The sequence below is a fragment of the Gossypium raimondii genome, chromosome 5 (assembly GCF_025698545.1).
Source record: "Gossypium raimondii isolate GPD5lz chromosome 5, ASM2569854v1, whole genome shotgun sequence".
NCBI lineage: Eukaryota > Viridiplantae > Streptophyta > Magnoliopsida > Malvales > Malvaceae > Gossypium > Gossypium raimondii.
In genome coordinates this window covers 20,531,919-20,556,918 of record NC_068569.1, presented here as the reverse complement: position 1 = coordinate 20,556,918, position 25,000 = coordinate 20,531,919, and the positions used below count along the sequence as shown (strand labels likewise).

Sequence of the window (25,000 nt, the reverse complement as noted above, 5' to 3'; positions counted from 1 at the left end):
TGATTGATATTCTTTTTCGAGTTTTGGTATTGATTCGATGAAAGTAAATTCCTATTATTATTAGTTAATTATGAACTTTTATCTAAGTAATTCGAAACTCAAATTTAAAAACTAAAATTTGATATTATTACTTTCAGATATTAAAAATATATTTTTTATTAATTACATGTAAGATATTGAAAATAATTGTAAAAATCGAGTACCCATATATATATATAACACTCATAAACTATATACCCTATTCTTTTCCAAAATGTTGCTAAATTTATCATTGGGTCATCAGCTTCTTACTCTTTGCCTTTCGGAGGACATCTTTGGGTTTCAATTGATGGCTACGTTACGAGACTCCGCTACTTAATATTGGGCCTTGATTGGATTTATGCGCTCTTTGGGTCTGAATATGAACCATGCGAACGTCAAGCTTTCACATGCTCGATAGGCCACCAACAATTGAATGTAAATAGAAGACATTACCATCTTTATGTCACACTTTTTTTTTTCCCAGCAAAACATCATTTGAAGAAAATCTCAACCTATCAACTCAAAACGTAAATGCAACGGCAATGTCCGTATAAGAAACTCCCATCCATTTCATACAAACTACCCAAATTTTGCACAAAAATATGAATAAAAACTTACCAAGTCCTTGCATTTTGTTATACTTTGCATATTTCACCAACTGTCCTCAAATTAATCACTCCATTAAGGAAGATGTGCTTGCACAAAAATTGTAAAATTAAACTCAAGTTATGACCGTTTTAGTGAATATTGCTCGAGCAGAATTTTTGAATGGGATTATTACTAAATTTATGAGCTTCAGACCTTTTATTCGAGTTTAAATCAGATTGGGTTCGAATTTTATTATTTTATTATTTATTTATTTCGAATTTTAGATAACTTTTTAGTATTTTAAGTTATCTAGGAGCTTTATGTCAACAAAAATGTTTAGTTTAAAACTACTTGTTGTTTAGATTAACTAGACTTTCAAGATACTTGGGAGTTTTATTTAGATGTATTTAACTAGCCTATATAAAAGTCTATACACAATTCAATCAATTTGTTTATTATTTATTTTGAGTTAATAAAATTATTTTTGAGTTTTCTTTTTAAGAATTTCTCTTTGAGTTTTCTTTTATAAGAGTTTTAACAATCTTTTCAAATTGTGAGATTATTTTTAAGTTTTTCTTACCAAGTTTTCTTTATTGAAAGGAAAATTAGAGCCGTTCGAAAAGGGTTATAGATTCATCTGGTTTTCAAGTCTTTTAAGACTTCTACACATCACTCTCCATCTTTTTTATCTATCTTCTCTATTTTCTTCTTTATTCTATCTTGTTTTGTTTAATTGTTCAGATCTTTAATTTATTTAACTGTTTTTTTCATTTTAATTATTTATTTTAATTGTTATTTTTAATTTATAAATCTCACTTGGATTTGTTTACATTTTAGGTTGTGTCAAATTCCAATTTTTTTTTCATTCATCTAAAACCTTAGGCCAAATCTATAACTTAAACGAACTTACAATCTTGTTCCATACATATTTGTATAGAAAAATCTACCACAAAGTCCCCTACCTAAATTCTTCCTAAATGTCACTAGATTCTCCCTTCGAACTTCACCTAATAATTTTCAACTCCTTTTTGTAAACCATTTGTAGCCTTCTTTACCACATTTTGCTTCAACAAATCTTTTTTAGTTTTTGATTTATTTCTTTTTATATGAGTATAATATCATAATTCTTAATCTTTATTTTTTGATATAATGCTTAGAATTACTTATAATTCCTCCTTAATCTTTAAATTAAAAAATGATGCACTTCAGCGCATTCAAACCCACGTTGTCTTACATTAACAACACATGCTTAGAATTAACAATTCTATTTCTTACCCCTTGTAAGCTTTCATTTCACTCAAATACTTCAAACTTGAATTCGCTACTTTATATTTGCAAAATCACCAAACGTTTTCTTTTATTCTCTAAACCCTCTTAGCTTATAGTAAATTGTAACCAAAATATTATTTTGAAAGCTAGATTCAACCACAATGTTGAGCAGGAATGAATGTTTTATGCTATGCTCCCCATGATAAAGCTGATGCATTTTGTTACATGGAAAGAGAAACGCTCATGAGTTAAAAGTTAAAATAGATTTGGGTTAGATCATTATGTATAATCTATATCTGCTTAGGTTGAATTCTAAAATATAACCTCAAAACTGGTCTAATTTTACTTATTGTAAAATTAAATCAATCTTATTTAAGGCTCACCTGTATTTTTTATTATAAAAATTATACTGTCTTTAATTTAATGTTCAATAATTTTATATCTTTTCTTTTATTAATTGGTAAAATATAAGCAACGTTTTATTTTTTACATTGTAGTATTATATCTTATTATGGATTTAATTTTTACATAATATAAAATACTATCTTACAATATAAAAAACAAGGCAAACTCATACATTGAATGTTTGATCTCTAAGTGTTAAATATAACTCCTATTTCAGTTAAATTTGAGAAATAATCTTTTAGTTAAACTCTATTTATTTGTTTTAATCAAACACTGATTAGTTTAGATTATTTTATTATCATTTGACATATGAAGTTAGCCTATAAATAGACTCTTTTACAACCTTAGAAAATACACCCATTAGATATTAGAACTCATAACGCATTTAGAGAATTTTGTATTTACGTTTTGAGGGTTCTTTATTTTCGGGGTTTAGTTTTTATCTCCATCTTTTTTTGAACTCTTCGTTTCTTTTGCCATTATAGTAAAATTATCTTTGCCCGTGGTTTTTTATCCTCTTTGGAGGAGTTTTTCCATGTTAAATTTGTGTGTTCAATTTCTCAATTTCTTCTGCCTCGCTTAATCGGGTCAATCTCTAACGTTAAGTCTAGCCTATGTTTGAAATGAGCTTAAATTTTTTTACCAAACTCATATATTGATTCTTAATAATTTAATCCAAACATTCTTAAATATTAAATTAAATTTTTAATTTGAAAAAACAAAATCAAGTAAAACTGCTTTGTGTGTTACTGATTTTGTAGCTTGGGGTCATGATGTGGATTAAAAATCTTTGGATAGAGATAGAAAAGTCATTGGATGATAACAAAACAAGGTTATTGTATGAACACTCTACATTTTCCCACTACTTTTTTGAACAACCAGGAATTTAGAATTAATTGCCTTTGAATACCCTGGATTTTAAGCAACGAAATTCCGAAATGCAATAAACATATGAAGTTCATTTTGTAATTAAAATTTTATTTTCTAATGATGACATGGAAATAAAGAATGTGGTGCAAACTGCAAAAGAAAAAGAAGATGGGAAAGTTGGACGAAATATAACATTTTGGGTTGGCTTGACTTCTCTCCAATTATGCCCAATCAAATAATAATATATATTAAAAAAAGGAGTTATTAATTTCTCCAACCTGTACACGCCTTTGATTCTAGAAATTTCCTAGATAAAAGTCAAAATAGGAAATATTTAGATTTATTTATTTTGTTGGGAAACAAAACTAATTGATTTTTCATAATTGTTGACCCAAATAAGATATTCTTCTCATAAAACTTGGAATATGTTTGATTTAACCATATGGTTTGGTCACCCAAACCATCATCACAGCCTGTCACAAGGAATCCTTTTTAGGTTTTAACTTAAAAAAACCATTGAAACTGTCTCCTTCTTCTTTTCTTTTTTACTTCTTTCCACAAATTTGAAATTAAAAAAAAAAACCCTAAAGTAAAGAAAAAGAGAACAAGTCCAATTTGATTCCAACATATAGAGACTACCCAGTGCCTGACGCAAAGCCAAAATTGAAAAAAGAAAAAAAAAGCAAAGAAAATTTATCAAAACAAAATTAAAAGCAGAAAGGTCTTCAACAACGTCCCACGGAAAACGCAGACAAGTTTGAGCTTACTATAAGCCCAATTTCTCTCTCTCTCTTCCTTCTTCTTCTTGGTCGGTTTAGTCAGGCAAAAACCTCAATCCATACCCGTCAAGGATTTCTTTGTTATTCAATTTCTTTTGGGGGTGAAGTGGGTTTTATTGGTTTGATCACTTGGGGTCAGGTAATGTTATTCAAGCTTACTATTTTATTGCAACGACTATCAAATTTGTTGATTTCCTTTCTGGGTTTTTTTATTACTGTCCTGGGTTTTTCTATGATTTGTGGCTTTTAAGGATATATGGATAATTTGGGGATTCAATTCTTGGTATCCTTTTTATCTACTTTTAAGAAAAAAACAGTTCTATACGGACTGTTATTATTCTTAGAGAGAGTTAGCTATAGTTTCTTTTAATTGCAAAATTGGGTTTATTGATGACCATCGTCTAGAGCTGATTTTGATGAGCGTTTACCTAGAAATGCGTCTGATCTGCTGTTCATTTTGTTAAACTCGTAATTTTAATTTTCATATTCATGATATTGAATGGTTTTGTGATTGACTTTTTTGTAGGCTGTGCTTATACAATAAACTGGGATTTGTTACTTCACGAGAGAGGCAGATAAGATGGCTCATACCGCGGCAGCATGTGCTGAGAGGGCAACCAATGATATGTTGATTGGTCCGGATTGGGCTCTAAACATTGAGCTATGTGACATTATAAACATGGACCCAGGGTATCATTCCTTTTATTTCTATGTTTGGCGGCGTTTTTTTTTATCTTCTTTCATAATTTCTGTTATATGATGCATTCTGGTACCTATAATTGTTATTTTCGAATTTTTGTTTGGTTTACTTGGAAGCAGAAGTACTTCTACCTATGCGAACTGTGGTATGAATTCTGCAATGCGGATACTTTAATGATTTTTGAACTTGCAATCCTTGTTTGCCAAGATTATTGTAATCACTATTTAAATTATTTTAGGCCAAATTTTTTATGCCATCCATCTTTGCCTAGTATAATATATCATCAGAAGAGATTGCGATGAACTTTTGCGGGACACTTCAATGTAGTTCAGATGTTCTCCAATAAGGAAAGAGGCAGAGCTTGGAGGGAGATTGCTTGGTTATCTTGATTTGCTCTGCCATTGATGTAGATAAGAGCTAAGCTTTCCAACTTTGATCAAGAGGAGCTTGGCCTGATAATGCTAATGGCAAGTTGTCTTGACTTGATTTTTCCGAGAGAGTGTTGAAGGGAGGGAAGGTGGAAGGGAAAGAATTTTGGATCTTTCAAGTATGGCATCCTGTGGGTCTTGTAAGAGTAGAGAGAAATTTTATGCAAGATTTATATGCCATGAGTAAGGGGTGAAAGAGAGATTTTTGTGACTTTGACAAAGGAAGAAGAGGAATTTTAATGCACATGCATGCTTGTACTCTACCCTTGGATTCCTTTTAGCTTGACTGTGTAAGTTAAAATTTTGGAATGTCTGTGAGCGAGATATGAAGACATATCCTGGTTAGAATGTACACTTGACTCCATATTATATTGTAGAATACCATATGCTACAGACTTGCTACTCTTGAGTTCTGTTGGAAGTATATTGTTTGGTATACATGTCTATGTGTCTCTATTAACTTATCGTTCTTCCCTCGGATACGCTCCCCTTCTCTATTATATGTACATATATACACACATGTACATATGTATATCAGTATATGTACAACATATAGCGATCGCTTTATCTGGCTTCAATGTCTTTCATATGTGTTTTGTATAACTGGGTAGTTCCCTGGGGTTGTATTTATCTCTTTTACTAGGAAAAGCATTGAAGGATTTGAAGTCTGAATAAGAGTTGAAAATGTTTGAATAAGAAGAAGGATCTATTTGATTGTTTGAAGTATGATTCTTGTGTTCCAAGGTTTCAATAGCCCCGGAGCACCATCTGTTATGAAAGTTGCATGGTTGTCCTGTGCTTATGTGTAGTTCATTGCTGCCTTGTTATAACTCCCTAGCCTCTTATTTACTTTGCCTGATGCATGGTGGAATCCTATCTTATTTGATTGACATTCTTTATTTTTCTATTGCAGGCAGGCTAAGGATGCGTTGAAAATCATCAAGAAGCGGCTGGGCAGTAAAAATCCAAAAATACAGCTATTAGCTCTTTTTGTGAGTTACATGTTTCCCCATGTTCATATGTCATACATATAGATATCTCTTTTAATTATTTTACTTGAAATCTACTCTATTGGTGTAATAACATTTATAAGTTAGTTTTTGATAACTTACTTAATCATGTGTTCCCAAGTGACTATTAACTTGGTACTATCCCCCCTTCTCTTAGTGGTGCATGATGATAAAGAGGTAACAGACACAATATATCTGATATCTTGGTTCAGGTATTGGATTCTCTCAGCAAAAATTGTGGCGAGCATGTTTTTCAGCAGATTGTTGAGCGCGATATCTTGCGTGAAATGGTTAAAATAGTAAAGAAGAAGGTGAGTTATCTTCACCTGACTTTTGATACCTGATTTTTCTTGTTAGTTTTCCCCCTTTCTGGAATTTAATACTTGTATTCTTCCTTCTGGATTTCTGTGCAGCCTGACTTGAATGTTAGGGAAAAGATACTTATTTTGATAGACACATGGCAAGAAGCCCTTGGAGGATCTAGTGGAAGGTATCCTCAATATTTTGCCGCATATAATGAACTACAGGTAAATGTTTTCTCATGCCTCTATGTGCCTCTCCCTTCTTTTGTTGCCCCTTCATAAGCTTCTAATTTTCCAAGCATAAATATTATGAAGTATGTTCTTGTTATTCCTGAATGCATTAGGTTCAAGGGTCGCTGCACTTCGATCCATGTAATACATCACTTTAATTTCTTCTATATTATGTTTTGAGAGAAACGATTGCTTTTATTGTTTAGTTTTGTTAGTATGTGATGGAAGACTGGAGGATCGTACTTTTCTCCTTTACCTTTCATTTTCCCTAGATTATCTTTTCTCTAGAGTTGAACCAAATAAGTTTGTTTGCCTAGGGTTCTAGTGACTGCAGGGGCTGCTATGCTTAACACTCACACTCACATCTATCCATAATTTCTTAAACTTTTCTTTTTTCTTTTTGGTATTTATCAGGCTGCTGGAGTTGAATTTCCTCCTAGAGAAGAGAATACTGTACCATTATTTACTCCACCTCAGACCCATCCAGTAAGTCACCACCCTGCTTCTACATACGAGGATGCTGCTATTGAGGCCTCTCTACAGTCTGATGCTTCTGGCCTCAGGTATTATATGTGCTAAAACTGTTATGTTCTGGTTGTGGATTAGATAGCTGTCTTTGACTTAAAACATGTTTGACAGGACGAGGATTTTGGAACTATTGCTTCACTGAATAGTCCCTTAGATTGAAAGAAGAAGACTTGTTTTGGGTGTCTGCAAAATTGTCATGTTTACTTTTATGTTAGATATATATTGTAAATTATGCTAAATAATAATCATTATAATTTGCATTATTATCTCACAATTTCTATTGCATTTTCCTTGGAATATTTCAGTATATGTATTTTTTATATAAAATCTACAAATATGTATAAATGAAATGTTTGAATTTATTTTCTTTAATAACCCTAAAACTGAAGCGGGGCATTTTCTGAAAACCTTTCTTTAAACACATTTTCTTCTTTAATTGTTAAGTAAATTGTTCAAGATAATTGGAAGTTAGAAATTTTACTAGATTTTAACTCACTGCGATGATAAAAAAGATCACTTCAGGTTTTACTTCTGATAGATTGTTGTGACCAGCTTATCTTTGTTTCAAAGGTAATATTTCCAATTTTAGGACATAAAGTGTAAGGTGTATTTTCTCTTTCTACTTGGTTAAACCATAATAATCCACTGCAAAGTTACTATGCTGCATCTCTCTTCCACCTTTGCTTCTGACGTGTAAACTTCCTGCATAAACTTGCATTGTTTCTGTTACCATAGCCTCTAGATATTGAAGTTGAAACTCGTGTTTTTCCAGCTTGCCGGAGATTCAAAATGCTTCTGGACTAGCAGAAATATTAATGGAAATGCTTAGTGCATTGGATCCCAAGACTCCTGAGGTAAAATTGTTGCCCTTCAAATGGATCATTATGCTTGTCATGTGGTCTATGTGTTCTAATTTTCTGCTTGTTTGATTGCTGATAAACATAGTGCTTTCACCTTTTTTTTTAGTACAGGGGAAGGTTATTTTTCTAAAAGTTAAGGTGTGCTTGGTTGGGTGGAAAAGTGGAGGGATGGGAGGAGGGAGTGGAAAAGTGCAAAGAAAATGTATTTGGAGTGTGCTTGGTAGTGAAGAACTAATCCTAATGCATAAAAACTAATCCTTCCAATTTTGAATGATGAGAGGAGAGAAAATGAGAGAGAGGTGTATGTTAGTTCAAAATTATGCATTTTTCAAATGTTTTAGTTTCTTTCCTTCCATTTTTCAACTCTACCTAGCACCAGATAGAAAGAAAAGTAAGATCCCCCAATTTTCCCTCTTTCCTATCAAGCTCACATATGGAAAGAAAAATTATATTTTCCAGTTTTCTATTTTTCTATCCCTTCAATCTTCCATCTTTACAATTTTCATTCCACTCTACCAAGCAATGCTTTAATCTGTTTATATGCGATTAGCTTCATTAATCTTCTTTTGCTGTTGCACTTTGTGCAATGTGCTTTCTTAAATCTGTGGCAACAGTACCTGTTTGGTTCTTCGTATTATTTTTCTGCCTTCCATTATGATGAATAATTCCTTAATTTCAATTGAATCCAAGTTATCTAACACCCTTGTTAGGTGGTGTTATCCAAAGTCTATTTAAGCATAGGGTTCCTATGGTCTTGTATTCAAGTTAGACCCTTTCGCCTGCCAATTAGTGTTTTGGATTAACATCGTATTGGAGCCCAGGTGTGTTTTGTTGCCTAACTCCATTTGAGGTTTATGACCTTCATTGAGGTTGTCCACGGGTAAGACCTTGTTGAGCTACATGTGTTGGGGAGTGTAAGTGGTGTTATACCACATCTATTGAGTATTGGTTTTTCATGTGGTCCTATAGATTCAAGTTGGGTCTAATTGGTTTTAAGTTGATGCGTAACACCTCTGCTGCAGACTCTTAAATGGATTCCCTTTGTTTATTGCAGAAATTATTAGATAATCTGATCAATTTATGTTCTGACCTCTTTTTTTACACTGGATATTTGTGTCTGTCTGTAGGATCATTCTGTTTCTGAACTTCATTACTTATTCTTCTCTGATAATAGTTTGTAACTGAACAATCCTAATGCATGCGAGGTGATTAAATTAATAACTATTTTTAGCCTGATGCAAGTCAAATGATTACTCCTTCACTGTTTTTGATGTTATACAGGCTGTGAAGCAAGAAGTCATTGTTGAACTTGTTGATCAATGCCGTTCTTACCAAAAGCGTGTGATGCTTCTTGTTAATAGTACCACGTGAGAATCTGCTTGTATCTTCATTTGATTTCCTCCTGTTAGAATGATGCTGATGATTGATTTTTCTTTTTCAGAGATGAGGAACTTTTATGTCAGGGGTTAGCACTAAATGACAGCTTGCAACGTGTTCTTTGCCGGCATGATGACATTCTGAAAGGAAATACTGTTCCGACTGAAGCAGTAGCAGAGACTCCTGTTGTGCCATATGTTAATATTAACCATGAGGATGATGAGTCGGAAGATGAATTTGCTCAGCTATCTCATAGGTGACTCCATTGTGTTATTCTTCCTCACTCCCTTCTATGTTTGCTTTAAAACATTTTTCTGCTAGTTTTGCTGTAAATATTTCTAGTCCACCAGATTAGCCTTGCACTTTGAAACCATGAAAGGCCCAAATAAGTTTTACCAGTTGTAAATTCATCTACTTAGCACATGGAAATGAACCATGGGCGATTAACCAACTTGTGTCCATGTGTTGCATTCCCTGATCTTCATTGGGATTTTTGTTTCCATTGTAGGAACCCATTATTTATATAATTGAACTTAAGCTTGAAGTTATAGCTGGATTTTATGGATGAAAGTGTAGCAGTTGTCTTGTCTACTTATTCTCTATATGCATCCCGTCTTGTTAAACATGCATAAAGACTACTTATTTCTTGCCTAGCTATTTTCGCTTTTGATCTAAATTTAATGAACCCCTGTATTCGCTTATTACAGATCATCAAGGGATAATTCTCAAGGACAGGGCAGGAGAGCGCCTAAAAGTGAGCCTGGGCGAGTTGATCCATTTCTTCCTCCTCCACCCTCGTCAAAAAGTCCGGTTGCTACAAATGCCGGCATGGTTGATTACCTTAGTGGTGATACCTACAAATCTGAGAATTCCCCTGAAACAAGAGAACCTGCAGCTCATTCTGTTCGCACTCGCACATCATCACCTCCTTACCCTTCAGGTGACTCTGGTTCCTCACCTATGCTCAGTGGGCAGCCTATATACGACAAACCGGCTTCCTTGAGCAAATCTGCTGATTCTGAGTTGCTGCCGCCAGCACCCTGGGACAATGCTGCAGGAAACCTTCCACCACCGCCTTCGAAGTTTAATCAGAGACAGCAGTTCTTTGAACAACATGATTATCCTGGCGGTTCTTCTAACTCCAGTAACGGATCAGGTTCCTCTTATGATGGCTTGGTTGGACAAACTCAAAATCTTTCCCTTAACTCAACGACCCCAACCAAACAAGAAAAACCAGAAGATGCTCTCTTCAAAGACCTGGTTGATTTTGCCAAAGCCAAGTCATCTTCATCATCCAAACCCAATAACAGGTCATTTTGATCATCTCCAGTAGTCAGTTTGGTTCCAGATGGTACAGCTTGTGAGCAGTTATAGATTATCAGTTTTTGTAGTAGGTTGTGAGGTCTCATGTTATTAAATAAACACGGGTTTATACATTGCTTAAGCTTTTTCTATGCTGTTATTGGTTTAGTTTGTGAGAAACTGCTTATTGGATATATTCAATGTATTTTGCATATATTAATACTGGGTGTATCATTTCTTCAGTTTGATCTTGCATATATTTTGATGCAAGCAAGCACTTGATTTTCATACTTTCAAATTGATGCGCATCTTGTCATTTTATTACTGCTAAATTATTTTAGATTCCACAGCAGATGTGTCCATGGTCCGGTCCAGACGAAGTTATCTGATAATAGCTTTACTGTTGATTTACAGAGGAGCAAAGAAAATAGCCAATTAGTTAGTGAGTGAAGGAAATGGGCTCAGTTGAATAAGAAAATATGCATTTACATTTCTTAATCAATCAATCACAAGCAGAACCGGAAGAAAAATCCTTTAATGAAATGGACCCCTTGTTTCGAGTCACGGATTAAAGAAGGAAGGTCAACAGTGCTTGAAAGATGGATTTTGAACTTCTTCCGCACTTTGCTGTTAGAGAGAGGAACTTTCTGCAGTTAACTTGGTTGAACATAAACAAGGGTACTTTCCAATAATGTTGTTTCAAATAATGCTACGATATCTGAGATTAAAAAAAAGAAGACCTTGGTTCAATAATCGAGCTTAATCATCCAGCGTTCGTTAGCTCCAGGTGATTTGCGAAAAGGACTGAATCTCCATGCAGCACAGCTTTAAGTACCTGGCTTATGTTGCAACACAACATTGCCATGAGAATGTCGCTAGCACTGTCAAAACACAGCATGCCGAAAGAAAAAGAAAATCTGTCTATGAAATGGCTAAATGAAGGAGCAAGTTCATATTGAGATCACAAATATGACAATTTAAGACTCCCAAGTCGAAAACGTCAAAGCCGATTTCTAAATTTCCTAATCATCGTTTAGTCCTATTCTTTTCCTGATTCAATGGAGGAAAACTTAGCAAAGGCAGCTCCTCGGAGAAAATGTGGTTATCTAAACTCCGCAGCAAGAGATTCGGACCGCCTACATTACAGTGCACGTTCAGAAACGTGGTCTCTTTCACTTTCTTCCACTCAGCAGCCACATCATCCTTGTTATACCAACCTTTCAACTGAGCACTGAATGCAAATAGCTCACTCCATGAAAGATGTAACAGTTTATACCACCATCATGCTTTTAGATAAATAAAAAGAGTGTGCAAAGTTCAAATCCTAAGATAGAAACTAATGGAATTCGTACCTGATGAAGGTTGATGACATTAGAGATTGTGAATGTTAAGTTGGCTGTGAAATCTGCAGAATAATTTAGTAGTCCCTTTCCCATGAACACAACTTTCAGTTTGGAAGCTTGGAAACTTGTCGGAGGACCCAAGAGCCTTACAACCTAGAAATTGAAAACTGCTATTCGTTTGAGCAATGTGGCAGAGTAAGCGTAATTTGCATACAGCTCTTTGAAGCTATTCAATGCTTAAGAATGAATATTTCATCTTTCTCATAAATTCACAAATATGGCTATAGTATACCCAGAAGAGCTGAAAGGGTATCGTTAACAGATAACCAATATACTAATTTTTTGGGCTGCTGTAGTCTCTGTATCTCTTAAATTTGGCAAAGACTAGACGAATTTTGATTTCAGTTTTCATAAATTATTAACATTTACATATTGAATATAAAAATAGTTATATTTATCAAATATGAAAATAAAATTGATACATTTTTTTAATTGAATACAATTGAACTAAAATAAATTTTTATATAATTAATCAAAATTAAAGTTTTATGTTTATATTTATTTTAAATTAATTTTCATGTTTGCATTATAAAAATTCAAAATTCATTTGTTAATTTAATATTTATTTCTTTAATTTATCATAGTTTTACTACTATTATTAATGTTATTTCTTAATCTAAATCATGAATACCGTTAAAATTTTTATTAACCAGCCGGTTTAGTGTTTTACCATAATATCAAAACTCAAAATTCCTTTGTATCATTAAAAGGTGAAATTATAAACATCAAAATAGTTATTTTTTATATAATTTATTATTTTAATAAAAAAAACTCTACCTCTTTATTTGAATTTTTTTATTTAATTTCAAGCTAACAACTAACAAATTTTTTTTGACAATTTCAAATCAATGTTGCAGGTTTCGCATTGGTCTCAATCAGTCAATTGCATCGGTTGGTGTGCACTATTTTAGTAATAAAGTAAAACATTCACTTCTCCTTTTTGTATCGATATAAATTCTGGCCAGTACCATTTACACCGATTTATTCCGACAAATTTAGGTTACACCGGCTAAAATATTACGCATTAGTCGATACATGAATAATGTTAATAAATAAATAAAATTATTATTTTTTACAAACTTTAAAATCCTTTTATTACCCAATTTAAAGTTTAAACTTCTAAAGTTTTACCAAATAAATGAGCTAACTTTAAAATTTAAAATAGAAAATTAATATAAAAATAAAAATTTATATAACAAAAAAGAAGAAAAGAAGAAGACTATTTTTAAAAGCTTCACCAATACAACTTTTATGTTTATGTTTTTATTAAACTTTCATTTTATATATTTAGTATGCGATGATTTTATTGTAAATATTTTTAAAGTAACGTTATGGATATATGTTTATGTTTTTTTTTTCCCTTTGTTTACTATTTTTTTTGGAGAAAACTTATATTCGAATAAACTTAATCAGCTAAATCAACAATTAACAGAGAGGAACATTAAGACCCAAGTCAACAGAGTCACCCAAACACCCATAAGACGATACAGAAAAATTATCATCATTCAAAACATCAAAAAACGAAGACGATAAAGTAGACTATTCAATGTGATTTGCATGTAATAAGGGTATCTGAAAAAGCAAATGAGTTGTCTTATTGATCAATCGACGCACCCAACTAAAGGATAAGTGCTGAAACAAAATACTCAACATTAAGGAATTTAAAATTAAACAGTTAAACTCCGAATCATCATCGATTTAATACATCATACACTATTGACACACAATCCGACTCAATAATGATGTGATCATAATGATTGGAAACATTTGCAAACATTTGCCACAACAACACAAGCCTCCTGAGCCTCACTGATCGACTAAGTCAGCAATCCCGACAAGAAATCCGACAAAGTAACCCCATCCGTAGGTATTGTTGCTGTAGTCCAAACAGCTTGCACCTTACGGCAGCTCAACAAGGCATGTTCAATGTCCTCATTCCCATCCTCCTCCCAACATACTTGTATAACGGGAATACCCATTTCAGAAGCCAAATTTTAATCGGAAGAAAGAAGTGCAAACAACGCCAAATAAGCTCCTTCCCATGAGGAGGGATATGCAAATGCCAAACTTCTTGTTACGGTCTGTCCTGAATTAAAGCATTTACATTCGGTCTATAACTTGACTTTACACTATACTTACAATCAAGAGCAAAATGCCATATAATTTTCCTTATTTACTTGAAATTTGTTACATGATAAAATTTTATATAATTAATTAATAGTTTTATATTTAAAAATATTTAATCTAAATCATTTGATATATTTAAATATTTAAATTTTAAATTTTAAAAAATATTGATAAATAAAAAAATAATAGATTGATATGGATAGGTAACTATCTATTTGGATAGGATCAAATTATAACAAATAAAAATGAAATACAAAAACAAATTATTTCACATGGCAAAATAGTTATATTTTAATTAGGAAGAAATATCTCTAATGAAATGTAGATTAGATCGAAAAAGAATAATATAAAATCATGATTAATATTTCAACCTTTAATAGAAATTGATATGTGAGAGATTGCTTACTTGTATTGGATAATTTTAACTTAAAATTAATTACAGACCATTTAATTATTTATTTTTATTAAAATATACTATATTTATCTTGAGAGTAATTATTTTTATTTATAAAAATCTAATTTATAAAAATAGTAATAATAAATATTTTATAAAACCACTTCTTTAATAATTTTTATAGCAAAATTTCTCAAAGGTGAGTCAGGTGCATGTGAAATCATAATGAGTCAATTTTGCCAAGTAATGAGTACACAATATTCAAGATCGTTTCTAATTTTTCCAAATGTTACGGTTTCCATGGTAACGTTGGAATCCAGCCAACTACAATACCCTAATCGGTGGGCCCCACCTAATCCCTCTCTATTCTGTCGTTTGGTTCAATGTATTGCTAATACGCGTGTAATCCATTACTTTCCTAATCGGTGAAAACCACCGATTTCTATTCCCCCTCTTTTGCCCAGATTAGCTACCGCTTCAGCAAACCCTCCCTGTTTTACCCTCCCCCGATCCCCTTTGTTTCTCTTCTGTTCCTTCTACCTTCATCCGATTTGCTTCCTTGTTTCTTTGCTTTTCTTTTCTGCCGATTTGCTCCCGGTTTATTTTCTTTTCTTTTCACGATTTGCTCCCCCCGTTTCTTTTCGGTTTTGATTAAAAGAATCAGCCACGTTTGGTTGGCACCCTCTTTATTCTTGGGAGAATATCAATGCCTTTGTTTGGTTGGTTCCTCAAATGCGTAATAGGGATTCAAGATCTTTGAATGCTTTGAATGGCCATTCGACCATGGCGAATAGAAATAAAGAAAATTCTTCCCAAAATCTCCTTCACACTTTCTCTGCAAATGTGTTCAAAGTTGCTTCTTTTATCACAAAGATTACACTTTCAGGTTAGCGATTTTTCTTTTCAAGTTTAATTTCGTTTGGTTTCGTTCTTGCAATAATCAAATTTTGTTTAGAAGGGTTTTTAGTGATGGGTTTTCTTTAAATTTTTCTAAAATATAAGCTACAACTCAACTCCCAAGTCTCATCTTTCGGGGAGATAATGTTTCGTTCTCTTATGGGAAACCTATGGACTAGAATTGAATTGCTTGGAGTCAATCGTAATCACCATATCGATCTCTTCCTCTTAATCCTTGTTTTCTTCTTGGAGAGGACAAAATAAACTAATTAATGGAGGAGATAACTCAAAATTTGATGAATTTATATTGTTTGTAATACTCACGCATATCTCTTTTGCAATATTTGTCATTCTTTAAGTTAGAGTTTTATTCCCAAATTTCTTCTTGATAATCACTTAGTCTTCATTATTGTATTTTACAGATTTGATTTGTTTCAGGTTTGGAGATAAGGTGCAACAGATGAAAATTTATTAAGAAATATACGTTATAGTGCTTTGGAGCAGACAAGTTGATGTCCAGACACTAGAGGGTCAAATGGAAACAGAAGTTATGGTAGCGGGCAGTATAGACGGCTCCGTCAGGTATAAATGGTATAGATGTATCTGCATCCTCTTCCAAGTACAAGATGTCTCCGATTCCCTATTATTGTAGTATAAATTCAACTAGTTTAGGTGGATCTACAATTTATTAACTTGGGCATTACTTGTTTGGTTGGTTCCCTCAAATTATACAAAGTCATATAAGATAATTTATTAGTTATAATTATTTTAAATTTTATTAAATCATATATTTTAATTAAAATATATTTAATATTAATCATTTCAATTTATCTTTTATAGTATCATATATTATGATTTGAGTAAATTCATATAAGAATATTAATTATTAAGAATTTTATTAAATTATATATTTTAATTATAATATATTTAATATATTTAATAATAATTATGTTTAAATATGATTAAATTATTTATTATTGATAATAATAATCTTATTAAAATTTAAATAACAATAACAATAATCATTTACCAAAATAAATTTATGCTAAGGGTATTCTAGTCATTTTAATTTTTTCCATTATGCTATTACACCTCTATTTCATTCAACCAAACACAAAATTACTATTACGCCTCTATTCCATTACATTCAACCAAACAGTTGATTTGCTATTACACCTCTATTCTATTACACCTCTAATCCAATACACCTCTAATCTAATACAGACACCTCTAATCTAATACAGCGAACCAATCGTGCCCTAATCATCTGCCGTCAAATACCGTTGGAATGGACTTGCTCCGCTTTGCATAAAGAAATCAAGTCAGTAGCAGCTTCTGCTTCATTTCACCTCTCTATCATTCATCCCCACTCTTTTTAATTATGAGAGTAAAAAAATTGGCATAACCACCTATATTTCTCCAAACCCAGATCCCTTCAACAACCCTTCACCAAAGGTACAGTCTTGAACATATTACTCTTGCTTCTTCTTCTTCTTCTTCTTTTTTTAAATAAAAAAAAATTCTCCTTTGTTGTTCATGTTTTCAAGTTAGATATCATTTGGTTGTGTGGCTGAGTTCTTTCCTTATCAGTTAAGGAATTGTCTTGGTTATGGTTTTTTTTTCGTGGAATTGAAGTGCTTCTAATGGTGTTTTTAAGTTACTGTTTCTTTTTCTTTTTTTGCTGATCAGGGTTTCTGTAAGTTGAACTTTTAATGGCTAAAGATTAAAAATCACATTCTAGTGGACTTCTGGGAACTGGGTTTAAAAAAAAAAGATTTCATTTTGAGTATAAAGTTTTAATCTTTATTTGAAAGATTGTATTCAGAAAAAAATGCAGTATTTATCTGATTTATTGTTACCTAGGCTATGACGTTTCTCGTTTATTGGTAAGAATAGCTTTTACTTACTCTAGGGTTTAACGCTTTAATAGCAACATGTAATGGTCACTTCTGCGGGAGGTTTTGGCTTTAATATTTTCAGCTATTGGTTTTCCTTAGAAAAATGAATGGATTGGTAGAAGTTTGTGATACTAATTGCTAGTTGTTATTGCCCTTCCAGCTGTATATAGCAAGAAAATCCAATAGAAAGAAGCATGGCTACCGGAAAGTATTCCAGAGTAGATGGGAGGAAGTCATCGAGTTACTGTTCGTTAGCTACTATAGTTGTGTTTGTTATTTTTTGTTTAGTTGGGATTTGGATGTTCATGTCTTCATCAATTGTTCCAGTTAAGAATTCAGAATTTTTATCTGTGGAGACCGGAAATGAGGTGAAACAAACATTGTCAAGAAGTGATTCTAAGCAATTTGATGATACCTCAGGTGATCTATCCGGGGCTGAAACAAGAGAAGATGGCAGTGGTCTGTCTAGTAAAGAATTGGGGATCACTAATGAGGATAATTCGTTGGACAACCTAGTGGTTGAGAGTAATAATGAGGAAAAGGAGTCTCAGGATTCAGCTGAGAAAAACCAGGAAGAAAATCATGCAAACGAGAGTTCTGATGAGAAAACCGAGTCAGAAAGTGGACAAAAAATGGTGGATGAAGATGATGGGAAAGATAGGGAGACAAATTCAAGAGACAGAGAATCAAATATAGAGACTGGAGAAGCAGAGAATGAAGGTGGTGAAATGAAAAACAAGTTGCACACTGAATCAGAGGAGAGCTCAGATGAAAACGGATCTGAGTCCGCTGAGAGCGGGAAGAACTATGGGGTAGATGGAACTGCAGATAAATTAAAACATGTTGGCAAAGAGGCAAATTTGACCGAGGAGAAGAATGGTAAAAATCAAGATGAACATTTGGAACTAAGTGCTGATCACAATATTGTGGAAAGCAAGGAAAACAATCAAGCTTCAAATGAGATTCTCCCTGCTGGTGCTCAGTCAGAAATTTTGACTGAAACTACTACTCAAAATGGAGCTTGGTCTACTCAAGCAGTAGAATCCCAGAATGAGAAGAAATCACAACAGTCTTCTACATCCAGTAAAAATAATGATCACCATTGGAAACTCTGTAAGTCAACTGCTGGGCCAGACTACATACCTTGCCTAGACAATTGGCAAGTTATCAGAAAGCTTCCAAGCACAATGCACTATGAACATCGTGAGAGACACTGTCCTGATGAAGCTCCTACATGTCTTGTCCCTCTGCCTGAAGGATACAAGCGCTCGGTAAAGTGGCCTAAGAGTAGAGATAAAGTAAGCACCTATTTACTACATGAACAAGTGCTTTTGTTTTGTGTATTTATTTTGATTGAAATTTCTTTGGTGCTTGGTGCAGATATGGTACTACAATGTCCCCCACACCAAGCTTGCAGAGGTTAAGGGGCATCAAAATTGGGTTAAGGTTACTGGTGAATACCTTACCTTTCCTGGTGGTGGAACTCAGTTTGTGAATGGTGCTCTTCATTATATCGATTTTATTCAAGAGGTAAGTCCTTTTCGTTATATATATTTTCCGTCTACTGACATAGCCTGTCTGGATATATTATTCTTTTTAGTTTGCCTTGGTGCTTGCTGATATTAGATTACCAGCTACTTTTATTACACGTTCAAAGGAAAAAGCAGCATGTAATTGAGAAGAACAACTTTAAGAATTTCCCTTTCCTTTTTCCTAGATAGTTTACTATTGAGATGATTAAAATCATCGGGTCTATGATCTTCTTAAATCCATGCATCAGTACAGTTCTGGTATTTAGAAATGCTGCATAAATAACCATATGAAGGCCAATCATATACAAGGTATCCAAATGAGGTATTTCTTAAGCTTCGGCTTGTATAGACATGCATATACATAATTCTAATAAGCTGACTCTCACTCTGTACATGTGTACTTGTATACAATCATACATAGACGTGCTTGAGCACAAACTTAATTCTTTCCAATAAGCAAATTGGCTAGAGCCTATTTTTAGTTACTAGGGGTTTCTTTCTCTTTGATATGTCATTTCATCTATGAAGCAGAAGTCTATCTGGTTACACGTCTCTGATTATTTATAATTGTGTAACCAGTGCCACCACAAAGAACTTGAAGCTATTTCAAGACATTGACATTATTATTTTTCTTCAAAAACTTATACTCAAACCATCATCCACTGCTAGTGTTTGTTAACGTTGTTTCTGCTCCTTTTTATACATGTATTACTTTAACTTTTATTTTGCTCCTTTCTTCTACTTGTGTAATATTTTAGTCATGTAAGCTAACTGTTTTAGGATTCAGTTTGTATGGATTTTATTCTTTTTCCTGACTATTATCTGACTATGTAAATTTGAATGCATATTTGCTTCAATAATGCAGTCTGTTCCTGAAATTGCTTGGGGAAAAAGAACCCGTGTTGTATTGGATGTTGGGTGTGGGGTGGCTAGCTTTGGAGGCTATCTTTTCGAAAGAAATGTTCTTGCAATGTCATTTGCACCTAAGGATGAGCATGAAGCCCAAGTGCAGTTTGCACTTGAACGGGGAATTCCTGCCATATTAAATGTGATGGGTACCAAAAGGTTACCTTTTCCTGGTTCTGTCTTTGATCTTGTGCACTGTGCACGTTGCAGGGTACCCTGGCATGTCGAAGGTGGGATCTCATTTTCTTATATTTATAGTCATTTAGTTATATAGTGTTATATTGTTTCTAATACAGAGACACATTTTGAGGCATATATTAGGTGGCAAACTTCTGTTAGAGCTCAACCGTGTCCTGCGACCTGGTGGTTACTTTGTTTGGTCTGCTACACCAGTTTATAGGAAGGGCCCTGAAGATGTTGGCATTTGGCAAGGTAAAATGCTTTTTAACCCAGTCATATATCTCTGAAGATAGCAATATTTTGGTTTAGCTTTACTTATCCTCCTTTCCATTTTGTAAGCTGTGGTTACTGATGGCAGAAATGTCTCGGCTAACAAAGTCAATGTGCTGGGAACTGGTGGTTGTTAAAAAGGACAAGTTGAACAATGTTGGAGCTGCAATATATCGAAAGCCAACTTCCAATGATTGTTACAATAAAAGATCTAGAAATGCACCTCCACTTTGTGAAGAATCTGATGACCCCAATGCAGCCTGGTAATTTTACCATCAGTATATTTTTCCTTGATTGGAAGTAATTTGTCCAATTTCATTATAAGTGTAAATTATGCCTAAATACGTTATGAGATAAAGTTCATAATCAATTGGAAACTTCTCTAGATTAAAGGAGCATTTCAAATACTCCCTACCTTTTTGACAAATAATGTTTTGCAATGCTTTAATTGGACAATATTTTCTGGTTTATGCCATCAGGGATGTACCCCTTCAGGCCTGCATGCACAAAGTGCCAGTAGATTCAACAAAGCGTGGTTCCCTTTGGCCTGCACAGTGGCCGGAACGGTTGGAGAAGCCACCATATTGGTTGAATTCTCAGGTTGGCGTTTATGGTAAAGCTGCTCAGAGTGATCTTACTGCAGACTACAGTCACTGGAAAAAAGTGGTCTCCCAGTCCTATTTGAGTGGGATGGGAATCGACTGGTCTTCTGTGAGAAATGTCATAGATATGAAAGCCGTTTATGGAGGGTATTTTGTTTGACCTCTTGCTAGCTATGACAGATTTCATTTAGCCCTTCCCAATCAAGACCGAAACTACCCTAGCTGAAATCTAAAAGCTCAGCTTAATTGTAAACTTACGTTTACATTCTCTTGGGGCTTATTCTTCCCATATGCTTGTTTGCTTCTGTGTACAGGTTTGCTGCGGCCCTGAAAGACCTGAAAGTTTGGGTTATGAATGTAGTTCCAATCGACTCTCCCGATACACTTCCAATAATCTATGAACGTGGCTTGTTCGGAATGTATCATGATTGGTGTGAGTCATTTAATACATACCCTAGAACGTATGATGTTGTTCATGCTGATCATCTCTTCTCTAGTATCAAAAAGAGGTTTGCTCTCTTCCCTGTTATATTTCTTGCTGATGTCATTCTCAACCTAGATTACTTCCCTAATATATTTGATGTCGTTTTCCTGGACACAGGTGCAAGTTGGTTGCAGTAATTGCTGAAGTTGATCGGATTCTGAGGCCAGAAGGAAAGCTGATCTTACGAGACAATCTTGAAACAATAAGCGAGGTGGAGAGCATGGCTAAATCACTACAATGGGAGATCCGAATGATATATTCCAAGGACAACGAGGGATTGCTTTGTGTTCATAAGACATTTTGGCGTCCCACGGAAGAACCTATAAAGTTTGCTATTGTTTGAACATGATGCTCACATAGCTGTAACATTCCATGGCCCTAGAATATAATCCGAGATGTTATAGTTTACCGTAGATCTAGTCATCCTTCTGCTAATGCAAAATCATACCTACTTATGACAATTACAATTTTTGGCCCAAATTTTCCAGATTGAATTAAAATGCATAATTTCGATAGTATGGATTATAAGAGATCAAATTCATGCTTCATGGATATTTCTACTGTTAGGGATTGATTTTCTTTTTCCAAAAATGTTTTATGCATTTTAACATCATTTTCAGAGAAAAAGGGATAAATTTTGTTGATCATATTAATTTTCACATCGAAAATACTAAATTTGTTCATGGGCCGAGTTTAGGAGGTCTACTTGAAAAATGAGTTTAAAAATGTTAAAACTAGTACTAATAATTAAATCCAAAATGTAAAAACTTAGAGCAATCTAATTTTTTTTATAAAAACACACTCATTAAGCTAATAACATTACGTATTTCAATGAAAAGAAAAGGATATTATAGCGAATATAGGATTTAGTGTCCCTCCTTTTCAGTGGCTTCTTTTAACCAAAGGAAAATTAAAGAATCACCGTGCACCATCAATGTCAAATGGGACCTGGTTTTTCATGCTGTCAGGGCCCACAGAGAAGCTAGTTGAGCCATCATAGCTAGTGCCACAACCATAAGAGTCATGAAGCAAGTATTCAGTCTCTTCATCAGGTAAGTCGTGTATTCCCCATGGATGTTTCTGCGTTGTTCGTAATCCTTCTAACTCAGACGCAACTTCTTTCATAGTTGGCCTTTCCTCTCCCTTCAATCTCACACATCTCCTAGCTAAATTTGCCGCTTCCTTAAGCTGCTCAATGCTCTTATCGTTCAACACTCGTTTATCAATAATATCTAGCAAGCGTTCCTCTTTCATAACAGAAACAAAATACATACACAAATTTCTCTCATGTTCCGGTCTTTCAAAAGAAATTGCTTCCAAACCTGTCAATAGTTCTATGAGAACAACCCCAAAACTATAAACATCACTCTTCTCAGTCAATTGACTTGTATGGAAGTATTCAGGATCCAAGTAGCCCAGTGTTCCTTGCACAAGCGTGGTTATTTGTGCCTTATTTGAAGGGACCAATCTTGAAGCACCAAAATCAGAGACTTTAGCAATGTAGTTTTCATCTAAAAGTATGTTGGTCAACTTGACATCGCGATGAATAATCGGGGGAGATGCAGCAGAGTGCAAATAAGAAAGGGCTTCTGCTGCTTCTGTGGCTATTTTCAAACGAGCTTCCCATGATATGACAGATGCATGAGCGGCATTGTGCAAGTGATGGAAGAGGGTTCCATTCCTTACATATTCATAGACAAGCAATGGGACTTGTGTCTCCAAACAACATCCCAAGAGTTTCACTACATTTCTGTGGTTGATTTGGGATAACACAATAACTTCATTGATGAATTGTTGAACTTGGCTTTGATCTCCAATGATGGACTTTTTTATGGCAACACTGCGACCATCAGACAGTATTCCTTTGTAAACAGTACCTTGACCTCCTCGTCCAACGATTCTACTGTCATGGTAGTTGTTGGTTGCATTTTTTAGTTCTTAGGCTGTAAAGATTTTAGCTGTTTCGCCACACTCTTCACGTTTCGAAAGTTGTTCCCGCAACAAAATCCCACCATTTTGCTGAAAATTTTGCTGTTTCAGTTTGGTGAGCTTCCTTTGCTTGAGCCCCAAGTACACCCATGAGGAGAACAAAAGCGAAGATAAAAGGCTTACTCCTATACCTGTAGTTAAGGAGACAATACATTTGCATATGATTATTAGTTGGGTAATTAGAAACATTAAGATTATGTGATTTTTTTTTTAAATAACTGCAAAATATATGATTTTAATAAAATAAAGGATTTATATCTAAAAAATAAACTTAGCTAATTTGTGCATCTTTTATACCAAATTTGTCTATTAAAAAAATATATCAAATCGTATTTTTATATCTTTGATTAATTTGATCCTTATTTTTTAAAGTTAAATTTGATTATTAATTTTTTTAAAAAGTCAAAATCATTTTTAATGGAAATGTTAATTAAAATATTATTTTTAATGATATAGGTGTGGCGACTTGTGTGGTAGTCCACGTATACTTTCTATTGACATGACATTATTTGTTTTATATCCGTAAACAAATGATTCAAAATTATAAAAATATTCAAAAGTACAAAAAATCAAAATTCAATAAAAATTCATAAAATTAAAAATATAGTATAATGTACATGTGGATTATCATCTAGGTTGCGATATTTAAAAATTTAATAGTTTAGTCAATATTTTTGTTAAATGTAGTATTTGGACACTTTTTGAAAGACCGATGGTTAAATTCAATTTTTTAAAAGTCATGGATCGCAAATTTTGACTAAAAAAATAAGGATCAAATTGAAAAAAAAGATATAAATATTATCAAATTAAAAAAATATAAATATTAAGAGTTAAATTTATCATTATCCCTTAACTTATATAATATCTTTTATGTTTACCAACCTAGTGCAACGACAAGAACCGGAAAACTCTGGCTCTGGGTAACGACTTTAGGACGGTATCCTGTTTCGTTTTTCTAGCCGTCACCCTCAAACCCCTCCGGGCACGAACAATAATAACTTCCAGGCGTATTATGACATGTTCCACTGCAAGGCTTCAGTTTATCACATTCATTAATATCTACAAAATTCAAACATTTCCAAAGAACAAAAATTAGTATATCGGGCACAAAGCTATATCATCAAAATGAATCCATAATGAAGAAGTTGATGTCTTTACCTTGGCAGCCGTAGAGGAGGTAAGGGTTACCTTGAAAACCATCAACACACTTGCACAAATATCCAGGGCCATTTTCTGCATCTACACAAGCACTGTTTTCCTTGCAAGCATAATTAAGTGGATGCATTTTGGCTTCTTTACAAGTTTGATTCCCGATTGTCCAATCAAGTATGATTGGGAATGTCTTGTTGCTAATACATAAGAATGATTGTAAGAAGTAGACAAGCTTACATTATAACCCCTTACTCCTTTGGGGATAACCGTCTGGCAGCAACCAATGCCAAAGCAAGATCCATTTATTCCATCAGTAGTGTTATAACAAAATGTTAAACACCCGGTTGAATAGGTATGTCCCAAGGAACCTCGGACGTAAGCATAGGTATCACAACCAATGGCGGTAAACTTGTTTTTGATATGAGATATGAGGAATTTTGCAAGACGGATCCCTCTAAATGTTATTACAAAACTCCGGTAAGGAAAATCTCGAACA

The 25,000-nt window shown here is 33.6% G+C and overlaps 3 protein-coding genes and 1 pseudogene across 3 annotated transcripts; 2 read left to right on the top strand and 2 right to left on the bottom strand.

Moving 5' to 3' along the window:
• The first annotated feature begins 3,621 nt into the window (after nt 1–3,621).
• Nucleotides 3,622–10,968, top strand: LOC105769750 (TOM1-like protein 4). Its single transcript, XM_012590593.2, has 10 exons — nt 3,622–4,071; nt 4,459–4,622; nt 5,974–6,052; nt 6,283–6,381; nt 6,484–6,597; nt 7,018–7,166; nt 7,904–7,985; nt 9,273–9,358; nt 9,433–9,624; nt 10,076–10,968. The coding sequence occupies exons 2-10, from the start codon at nt 4,513–4,515 to the stop codon at nt 10,686–10,688; spliced, it is 1,524 nt and encodes a 507-aa protein (XP_012446047.1). The 5' UTR covers nt 3,622–4,071; nt 4,459–4,512; the 3' UTR covers nt 10,689–10,968.
• Nucleotides 10,969–11,696: 728 nt separating this feature from the next.
• Nucleotides 11,697–14,052, bottom strand: LOC128040999 (magnesium dechelatase SGRL, chloroplastic-like). The gene is made up of 3 exons (XM_052630250.1): nt 13,930–14,052; nt 12,023–12,166; nt 11,697–11,894 (listed from the first exon to the last, which is right to left on the bottom strand). The coding sequence occupies exons 1-3, from the start codon at nt 14,050–14,052 to the stop codon at nt 11,697–11,699; spliced, it is 465 nt and encodes a 154-aa protein (XP_052486210.1).
• A 2,732-nt stretch (nt 14,053–16,784) lies between these two features.
• On the top strand, nt 16,785–21,878 carry LOC105769747 (probable methyltransferase PMT24). Its single transcript, XM_012590589.2, has 9 exons — nt 16,785–16,946; nt 17,550–18,687; nt 18,770–18,919; nt 19,787–20,057; nt 20,149–20,259; nt 20,366–20,540; nt 20,757–21,026; nt 21,194–21,388; nt 21,481–21,878. The coding sequence occupies exons 2-9, from the start codon at nt 17,584–17,586 to the stop codon at nt 21,704–21,706; spliced, it is 2,502 nt and encodes an 833-aa protein (XP_012446043.1). The 5' UTR covers nt 16,785–16,946; nt 17,550–17,583; the 3' UTR covers nt 21,707–21,878.
• Nucleotides 21,879–22,207: 329 nt separating this feature from the next.
• On the bottom strand, nt 22,208–24,702 carry LOC105766860 (wall-associated receptor kinase 5-like; annotated as a pseudogene).
• Nucleotides 24,703–25,000: the final 298 nt, after the last annotated feature.

Bases quoted from the DNA above. Each gene is read 5' to 3' on its own strand.
- LOC105769750 (XM_012590593.2), top strand. From the start codon at position 4,513: ATGGCTCATACCGCGGCAGCATGTGCTGAGAGGGCAACCAATGATATG. The intron at 6,053-6,282 runs GTGAGTTACATG...ATCTTGGTTCAG, and splicing joins TACAGCTATTAGCTCTTTTT to GTATTGGATTCTCTCAGCAA. The intron at 7,167-7,903 runs GTATTATATGTG...GTGTTTTTCCAG, and splicing joins TCTGATGCTTCTGGCCTCAG to CTTGCCGGAGATTCAAAATG.
- LOC128040999 (XM_052630250.1), bottom strand. From the start codon at position 14,052: ATGGGTATTCCCGTTATACAAGTATGTTGGGAGGAGGATGGGAATGAG. The intron at 12,167-13,929 runs GTTACTTTGTCG...TTCAATTTCTAG, and splicing joins CAACAATACCTACGGATGGG to GTTGTAAGGCTCTTGGGTCC. The intron at 11,895-12,022 runs GTACGAATTCCA...TTCAGTGCTCAG, and splicing joins ATGTCATCAACCTTCATCAG to TTGAAAGGTTGGTATAACAA.
- LOC105769747 (XM_012590589.2), top strand. From the start codon at position 17,584: ATGGCTACCGGAAAGTATTCCAGAGTAGATGGGAGGAAGTCATCGAGT. The intron at 18,688-18,769 runs GTAAGCACCTAT...TGCTTGGTGCAG, and splicing joins GGCCTAAGAGTAGAGATAAA to ATATGGTACTACAATGTCCC. The intron at 21,389-21,480 runs GTTTGCTCTCTT...TCCTGGACACAG, and splicing joins TTCTCTAGTATCAAAAAGAG to GTGCAAGTTGGTTGCAGTAA.